General features: G+C 34.1%; 1 protein-coding gene across 1 annotated transcript; it reads right to left on the bottom strand.

Annotated features, from left to right (window-relative positions):
• Nucleotides 1-6358: 6358 nt before the first annotated feature.
• On the bottom strand, nt 6359-7282 carry LOC133878073 (uncharacterized). Its single transcript, XM_062316563.1, has one exon. It carries the CDS (start codon nt 7189-7191, stop codon nt 6751-6753), a length of 441 nt encoding a protein of 146 aa, XP_062172547.1. The 5' UTR covers nt 7192-7282; the 3' UTR covers nt 6359-6750.
• Between the last annotated feature and the right edge of the window lie 2480 nt (nt 7283-9762).

Genomic DNA, 9762 nt, shown 5'->3' with positions numbered 1-9762 from the left:
ACACCTTCTTATATACTGTACACATTAATTTGGGCACTTTTTATTTCCTCTTCACCATGTGGATTCCCTCGTGTCTAGTTGCGAGAATCTGAGCCTACGATGGATCTAGTTGCAAGCCTTGTTGCCTTGGTATCTGTTGATTTGTAGGATTAACGTGAATATTGGACTTGATTCCCTCACCCATCAAATAACTCGGGCCCAAACTCAAGAAGGCCTGCAACATCCTTCCTTCACAGTTTTCTATGTGATTCAATGTACAATCTTATTTGTCATATGATATTAGAGTTCAGGTTCTAAATTACCTTTACCATCATTCTTCTTCCTCTTTTCTGGCGTTATACCTAACATTGTCTCCCTCCCGACTTTCTTTCTGGTTAATCCTCATAGATGTTCCAACACTGCCTCTTTCGAATCTCTATCTCCCAAGCGTTCACTCCAATAAATAATCACATCAATCGAGAGATCAAAAGCCAATCTATCTACAACCACTGGAATTAGTCCAATAAGAGCCGGCCTCCAAGCTCCCTAACGCACCACCTAAAGATTCTACCCGTGCAGGCACTCGCCCCACGTCCCGACACACGCCATTGGAGATCTTTACGTGGCGTCCACACACCTTTCTCACTTTCTCCACACATTGTATGCCACACATCACCACAAGAGAGTGCCATGTCATCAGCTACTTCAACACAACAATAATTCAATGCCACATCAATAGTGGTACATCGCTCAACGCGACGATACATGGATTTTTTGTTTACATATTGAACCACTCGTAATTAGGGGTGTGCAAAACCCGCAATCTCCGCCCCACCCAGCCCGGCAGAGGACCGGGTTTTCAGGTTTTTTTGCGGGTTAGGATCTTAATTTGAGAAATTTATGCGGGGCGGGGTGGGTTGCAGGTTTAACCTTTTAAAAAATGCAGGTCCCCGCACCGCACAAAGGAGAAAAAAAGAAAAATAAAAAATCATGTTTCTTAGAATTTTATCTATAATTAATAAGGTTTTTAGTTTAGTTTACAAGGCTAATTCCATGGAAAATATTCTTGTATGGAAATAGGAACGATTGAAAGATATGTGTCAACATGTCGAAGGACTAAATTTAAGAAGCTTTGAAATATAATTTTTTTTCTTTAATGAAACAGAGTTGATTTCCTAAAAATTTGACTTTGCATTCATAAGATTCTATGAAAAATTAATATGAATTTAATTTTTTTATTAAAAAAACTAGTATTTTTTCAAATTTTTATTTTTTACAAAATAAAATCAAAATTACATAAATGCCACTCAAAATACCCGCCCCGCAATCCCCGCCCCGTGCGAACTCACCCCGCACGATTAGTCTTTATCAAGTGCGGTTTGCGGGTTGAAAATTTCCAACCCGCAAAGGTGCGGGGCGGGGCCAAAGAAGGCGGAAACCTGCACCGCCCCGCCCCATGCACACCCCTACTCGTAATAGTACGAATCAATTGTACTATAGTAAAAGTTATCGAACCACAGAGATTGAGGGTTTGTTTTGTGTAACGGGATATTCAAAGGAATGTATTTAACTTAACTTTGAAATAAAAACAAAAGTGAAGTTGTAGAATTGAAACTACAACGAGTAAAGTGATAAACGAAAGCAAAAAATGAAACAAATTTAAAAGAAAACTTAGGGTAATGATCTTATCAAATCTTCAACCAATGGAATGGTTAAAGTCTATAGGAATTGATATGAGGGCGTAATAGGCGTCAACCATTACAACAACCTAGACATGAAAATACTTTAGTTAAGACGTAATGATAAAGCATCTAATTACACATCAAGCACTTACCAAGTAAAGATTTAAACAACAATGAAAAAGCAATTATACTACCAAAGGTGTGGGGGATTGATGCTCCCTAGCTTACTACTCTATAAAACATCCTAATAAGCATACACAATACATGAACACCCTAGTTAGGCCACAATGATAAGATATCTTAGTTTTACACCGATCTATTCCATGTAAATATTAAATTACAATGGAAAGACGTTTTACACTACTAAAGATATGAAATGATCGGTGCTCCCTGACATATCCTATAAGGTAACTCTAATAAATAAACACATATCGTGTCAAATAGAACCATTGCAAAAGACATCGTTCTCTCGAGAGAACATTGGTTTTATTCAAGAAATCAAGAAAACTTATAGACAAGTATAACTCATTTTCATGAACAAATGGATTAGAATGTTCAAGACAAAATTTTTAGCATGAGTTTTGAAATCATCTAGTCTTACACAATCATCAAACATATTAAGAAAAACTCAAGAACGTCAAGAACACTCCATAGTTTTCGGAAAAGATTTCGATCAAACCCTTAGAACGGATTTAGCTAGACATGAAATAAACTGATCTAAGCATGAATTCTATGAAAAACAGTAAAGAAACAAGATTAAGATGAACTAAAAACCACTATATTAATCTATGAAATTAATTCGGATTACAAAAAGAAATTGAAAGAAAATAAAATAAACTAAGCTAGAACAAAGAAGAAAAGGAAGAAGAAGTGCTCTCTGGATTTTGGCCCAGAGAACATGCATCAAAGGAAATCACTAAGCACGAAAATTAAGCTACTAATGCCCTTGGAAAATCAAAACCCCAAGTAATGCATAAAACTAAACCCTAATTCATCATCTCATATTTATAGAAATTAGGATTTACAAAATATCATCAAGAATTGATTCTAGCCGCACAAAGAGAGAGTGTCGATGTCCATTTTTGCCCACAAAAATGCAACTTTTGATTTGGATCGCACAATGAATTCGAAATATCTGAACCTTCTAGAAGACGCCGAAGTTAATCGATCGATTAATAAATAGATCGATAGCATTTAGCTCGAGCGCATTTAGGGCTGTCCTGATTCGATCGATCGCATCTTCACATGATCGATTTCTTCTCTGACTGATAAGTGTCAATCAATCGATTATAAAGTCGATCGATCGACTTGCCTTAGCCGATTCTTCAATTGGCAGGAACAATCTTTAACTCTAAAAATGACTAAAATACCTTTGATGTATTTTCAGGTCTAATTCAAGTGTTTTGAACTAGATTTCAACTAAAACCTAAAAATAAGACAAAACACAAAACTACAACAAAACGATATATATATACAACACAAACTAGATATTACAAATGCAAATTAAGGGATCTTGAATATAATATTTTAAAGACTTATCAAACAGCTGCCACATCATCCAAACTATTACATCAGTAGTGACACATCAATTACCATGTAAGTGTCATGCCAGAACCTCAACCATGCCATCAGTTCACATGAGGTTGGTTTTTCGCGTTGACCGCTGACCATTGATTTTGACTAGCTAATTGTTTTCTTTGACCAACATTGACCAGGTGTTTCCTACTCAATTTTTGCGTTGATTTCATATTTCTAGTTTGTTTTTGCATTTGATATCTATAAGAGCATCCCTAGTGAGTTTTTCATTTCAAAATTTTTACCAAAATTCGGTGAGAAACTCAAAAAAGCATACTTCAACAAACTCTCTATAATTTCTCTATTTTACCTCTTGTCAAAATTTCAGAGCAAATTTGGCTCACAAATTTTATGAGCAATATGGCTCACAAATTGTATACCATAAGATCCCAATTCATTGATGTGGTAATTCAATGTATCGGATCAAAACCTGTTTAATATAATTTTCATTTTGAAAAAGTCTTGCTTTGAAGTTCTAAACCAGATGTAATATTATAATTAACCATGAGGACATTTATCTCTGCAGACTGCAGTTGCAAGACAATTGCATCCTTAAAGATACACGTACGTGTGAGTGTGTCTAGGAATGCTAAGTTCAGTTGAGAGATCTATAGACTATAGTAGTTTAAAAACATACATTGTGAAACTTAGAAGACTTGCATTTGACTGACATTGAAACTCACCCCCACATACTCAGTCATCCAAATGACCGGATGTCTCCCAATCTAGAGAGATTCAGCCAACTTCTACTCCGTGAACTACCCTACCGAACCCCGTGAGCCAAGCGTCGCGATCCTTTTTGTCCTATCCACGCTGCGCGAGGCTCGATGCTAACTTAATTCATGGGGATCCCCCAGCTTATTATTTTAATCAACCACTAATGGAACGGCCGTATGCGATGGGGATATATATATATATATATATATATATATATATATATATATATATATATATATATATATATAGAGAGAGAGAGAGAGAGAGAGAGAGAGAGAGAGAGAGAGAGAGAGAGAGAGACCTCTTTGTCCGAGTACGGAATCCACTGCTCGAGCAACTTGTTCAGGCAAGGACTCTTTGCTTGAGCAAAAAGTCCTTATCGGAGTAGAGGGGAACTTCACAATCCCCTCATATGATTCATGCCTAAAAGGAGAGGGCATGGAGATTTTTTTAAATCTCTCAATTACAAGGGATCATGGCCCGTAATGGACTCGGCAATGTGATTGAATTTTGATCATATATACATGAGAACTATTCAAAGTGCATTTGGTATTGCAATTTCATACTAAAAGTACGATTTTAAATTAAATCGCAAAAAATACATAGTTTGAAAATGCATTTTTAAAAATTGCAATTTGAAAACTTAGAAGAATATACGTTTTCAATTCGCATGCAAAGGGGGTACGTTTTTATAGGCTAAATTGCAATTTTACAAAATGTTTAATTACGTTTTTATAACATGTGATTCTTACATGCATTTTTAATATAATTAACAGAGCATGTGACAGTCTCACGTGCCCAAAAAATATATGTCAACTTAATAGATCGAGAGAAAAACTTTATCCTTAAATTAACCAAATTAAATAGAATGGTGCCTCGTAACAGGCAGAACAAGCAGATGAATATATGTGATTGTTGCTATGTGACAAACAAAATCAACTCGAAAAATGCAAAGTCTCTGATCTACAAAACTAAAACGAAAGTAAGGTTGTGGTCCAATGATTAAAAAATAGTGGGGTTGGAGTTTGAGAAAGGGAAAGATGTGTAAGCATTGTCTAATGTATTATTTGGGAGAGAGAAGAGGGAATCCATGTGATCACTTGGTTTATACGATACTATGGTCATGAGGATTTGCCAGCTGAGCTACTTGTAGTTTGCATTTATTTTCTCTAGCGTGGAGTTGTCGCCATTTGACGACTAAACTTTGGATTTATGCTTATAACATAATATATACCAAGCTATATATCCAGCTGTGAACATGAAAGATCTTGCAACTATTAATTAATAATAATAATAATAATAATTAAAATATATATATAATTGTTTGATGATTAAAGTTATAAGCGAGCCATAATTGCCGAATCGATTATTATAAGAGAAATGCTTGGTTGTACACTCTCATCCCACTCCTATCCCACTCTTGTCTACTTGGACCAATAATGTAAGAGATAGTGGAGAGAGTGTAGTGGGACCCATTTTTTTAAACAATATTATTGGTCCAAGTAGGCAAAGGTGGGATAGGAGTGGGATGAGAGTGTACAACCAAGCATTTCTCTTATTATAAAGAACTTGTAATAAAAGTCACGAGTCTTCTCACAATCATTAACCTTACTGTATATATATTAATAATGTAGTGATTAATTACTTCTATTAATTATAAAAATGCCTACCCGATATTCCCTCTGCTTTGTTGGCAAGCCAAATGCTTAATTTCTTACATTTGACCTTATTATTCGTTAAACAGACACTAACTAGTATGTTGTCCAATTGCAATATTATTTATAGCACATAGTAATGTCTGGACCCTTAATCTCTGAGTGCCATGGCACTCCGTTAATTACGACAAGGTATATTGATAATTTAATGAAATTCTATCAAGGGTCGACCCTTGATCCATTGTATATTAATTGGCTTATTAGTTGGACAATTAAATTCGATCAGTTCGATCAAAGTCAAAATGAACAGAGAAATTAATTATTAGGCTTATGTACAATACTCATGCCAATCATTGAACTGGATCTGACCATAAAATTTCTTGACAAACCATGAATTAATGGATCGGAATTAGCTACAATTTGTTAATTGAATTGCAATATTCTCGATTTCTTTACGATAAATGATTCTAATTGAATTTATTTGTCTGAGCAAGTAAGTTTCATCTGATAATACGAAGAGACTAGAACATGCACAAGAGCAATAGCTAATAGTACTACTAGCGACTTACAAGTACTGTACTTTTCCTCGTATCAATGGTGAAGAACAGTACGTGCAAACTTTGCTACAAAATTATTTTAAATCGCAAAGATTAATTATCATATATAACGAATTGCATTTTCATCGATCTTGAGGAGAAAAAAAAAAGGGATAAAAGCTGATCGAAACCTCAAACACACAACAAACACATAGAAAATCAACTGTGGCCGGGCAATTAATAGCCCAGTTATTTTCTTCTAAAGCTCAAGAAAATAATTTTAGAAAGAGAAAAAAGAAACATATTTACTTACAACTTGATCAAGGCGTTACAATTTCAATATATTCGTACAACTATTTCTCTCTCTCTCTGTCATAATTTTTCTTGAGAACCAAACAGATCATGACCTCATGAATATAGTGGAATCTCGATCTGCCATCAATATTATACGCAGACCGAAAAAACAAAAAGGCAAAGAAAGTGAAACTTATCCACAAAACCAATAACCCCACGTACATTAAAAAATCGGCCCCATTGCATGATTGAACCACTTTGGTCATACCGGGCCGGACATGTCAGATTCCGGCACCGGAAAAAAAAATAGTGTTAGTCTTCGGATATGCTCTGGAGATGAGGTCGCCATACTCCAACCCGGCCAGCCCTACGATCCCTACGTGAGGATTTCTTTTCGGAGACGATATTTGCTAGGTAACGATCAGAGTCTGAGACATCGGTGTCACACTTTTTGCTCTTCTTGGAGGACTTATTAGCGCCCTTTTTCTTCTCCGGTAGCGAAGTCGCTGGGATCAAGAAGTATATGCTTCCTCTCTTGAGCTCAGAATCTGGCGAGAGTATCAAAATTTTACGTGCAACACCTTGAGAGCATGGTTTGCTAAGGATGTGATTTGGGTTGGCCTTGAGGATCTCACCGGCCGTGACTGGACCTGTAATCTCTTCTACGTAGCCGTTCAAATGGACGACGCGGATCAAGTCTAGGGCTCCACAGGGAAGAACACAAGCCAAGCAACACCTTAGACTGTTACCCATGCCTATGATTTCTCTCTTCTTTGTGTGTGTGAAAGATTGGAACTCTTTTTGTGACTCTCTTTTCCTCTGTTCTTAATTGGAATGAATGTGGCCAAAGGTGGACTGTGTTATATAGGAACAACCGTACTCATACGAACAATATAGAATGTATTATTATTATTATTATATATAATGGATTGCAAATGACTAAAGTGTCCTTTTGAGTGATTTTCAATGTTTTGGGGCTCCTAAGAGTCTCTTGCTTCTATGTGTAATTAACTTAAGCCGTCTCGTGATGTATTTTGAAAATTATGCATTAAAAATATACATGAGAATCTCATACTTTAAAAATAAATATGACGTTAATAGATTTAATTAAATGAATTTCCTCCACCGTTTCAAATTAAGAAAATGTTGCCCATTATAAATAACCTAATGAAAATTCCCACATGGCTATGGCAACTTAATTAGTCTATAATGGTAGGCTATATTGTTAATTTATTAACGTGTAGAACAAGTTTCTCAATTGGCCGGAAGAGACTTTTGATGTCATTTATTTGAATTGAAATCTAAATTGATGTCATCACATACTAATTAATTTTATTAATATGTAATAGACAGAAGGAAGTAGATATAGATATCGGTGAATTGGTGAAATTTTTTTGTTCTCTAACAAGTTATCAATGCCAAAGAGAGGGAAGTTAAGAAAAAAGAAAGGAGGATTTGACTAACTTATAATTGTAATTAGGATAAAGTTTTTCCTCCACTGTTTCAAATAGGATATGTTGTCAGCAAGAATAGAACCAGAAATTCTTTTCAAGAGGGCCAAATCATGAAGACAATAACTTTGTAGCCTGGATGTTAGAATATGGAAATTTTCCGTGTCAAGTTTGATTTGTTTTCTATTAAACTGATTACCTTTGTTGTGAGATGTAATCAAATCATTGGGATTTGAATAACAATTTTGTATTCTAGCTCTCCACCTACTCCAAATCTATAGTAAATAGAGACCATTTGTATTGTAAAAACTAAAAGTCATCAATGAATAAAAGTAAAATGTAGCCATATCGAAATCTTTCATAGTGATGAACGTAAGCATCTAACAACAAACCGCTCGAAAATCTTTTATGTTGCTTTTCTCTCTACTTCTGTTATTTTCTCTCATTTTGTATTTCGTTACAAAACTCGTTAACGTGTGTTAAGAGTATATATTAAGTTTATGTTTGTTAATGTGTTTTAAGAGTATTTTTGTATTTTTAAAAAAAAAAACAAAAAAATATTGTTTTAAGGTTATATAAAGGTATTTTTTTTTCTTTAAGAGTGTTTTGTATTTTGAGTTATTTGTTAATATTTCTGTTTTTTTTTTTTAAAAAAAATTAATGAAAGACAAAACAAAGAATTTAACAAAAGGAGTCTCACTCTTTTGTTAGGCATGAAAACTTTCGAGATCGATGGGGCTGCATATCATGCATTTAATTATTTGGCTAACAGTTAGCCACGTATATGACTCCATACGTGGCTAATTGCATATGGCTAAACACAAAATTTTTTTGTAATGATTTTATTCCTCGATTTCTTATTTCAGGTAATCAATTAACCTAGAGTTAATTTTTTAAAACAGTAAAAAACAAAACATCATTTCCTATAAACTGACAGTCTGACACCTTGATTTCTTAAAATGGACCCCAAATTTTGCCATTGGAACTGATCAATTAAGTATTGAAACTCCAGACCTTGGTTACCAAAACGAAGAAGATCGAATCTCGGGCCCTTTTCAATGCCCGTTAAATAACAGTAACAAACAGACGAAACAATCATAAATAAGGGCGAAACTATTCTGAGGAAATATAATTTATTTCGCTAATAAAGCAGCTACAAATATATTAGAGAGAAAATATAAATAATGCCCAGTTCATATATTATATTTTTTATATAAATCTTTATATTACTCAACATTTTTTGCCAACTCTTCATTAGGTTTTATGTAATTTTATATGAAATGATGAAATCTAATCAAAACGTATGATATTAACAAAGAAATTGAATTAAGAGACTTTTTCATTGTTTTAATCTATTCTCTCAATTGTCACATACTTCTCATCCAAAAATCGAAGAGCCTTTCTTCTCATCATTGGCTATTAGAATGATTCGACCACCTCTAAGTAGCCAAAATTATAGCCGACAACTCCGAGTGAGATTGGTGGCTACAAGTGAAAAGAGAGAGTTTTAAGTTTTTCACTAACGTGACAAATATTAGATAATTTATTTAAAATAAATAGTTCAAATTAAAAATAATACTATTTTATAAACTATTATACAACTTAAATACAACCGATTAAGTATGAAATGGAAATTAATAAAAGATCGAGTACATGCATGTAATTATTTATTTTTTTGGAAATACATGATATTTTATTAGCAGTAGTTATGGTACCTCCATCAAGGTGTGCGCCATCTAGCTCGTACGATTAGTCTAGCCGGCCTTTTTTTTTTTCTTTCTTTCTTTCTTTCTTTCTTTAAATATGACTAGCCTATAACGCTGGTTTTTTTTATTATTATTATTAAATTTACATAAAATTGTTGATTTAATTA

The sequence above is a fragment of the Alnus glutinosa genome, chromosome 9, assembly GCF_958979055.1.
Source record: "Alnus glutinosa chromosome 9, dhAlnGlut1.1, whole genome shotgun sequence".
Taxonomy (NCBI): Eukaryota; Viridiplantae; Streptophyta; class Magnoliopsida; order Fagales; family Betulaceae; genus Alnus; species Alnus glutinosa.
Note: the sequence above shows the minus strand (reverse complement) of the source record. Positions and strands in the feature narration are given on the sequence as shown.

What these genes read in the sequence shown, in the direction of transcription:
- LOC133878073 (XM_062316563.1), bottom strand. Translation starts at nt 7,191, where the DNA reads ATGGGTAACAGTCTAAGGTGTTGCTTGGCTTGTGTTCTTCCCTGTGGA.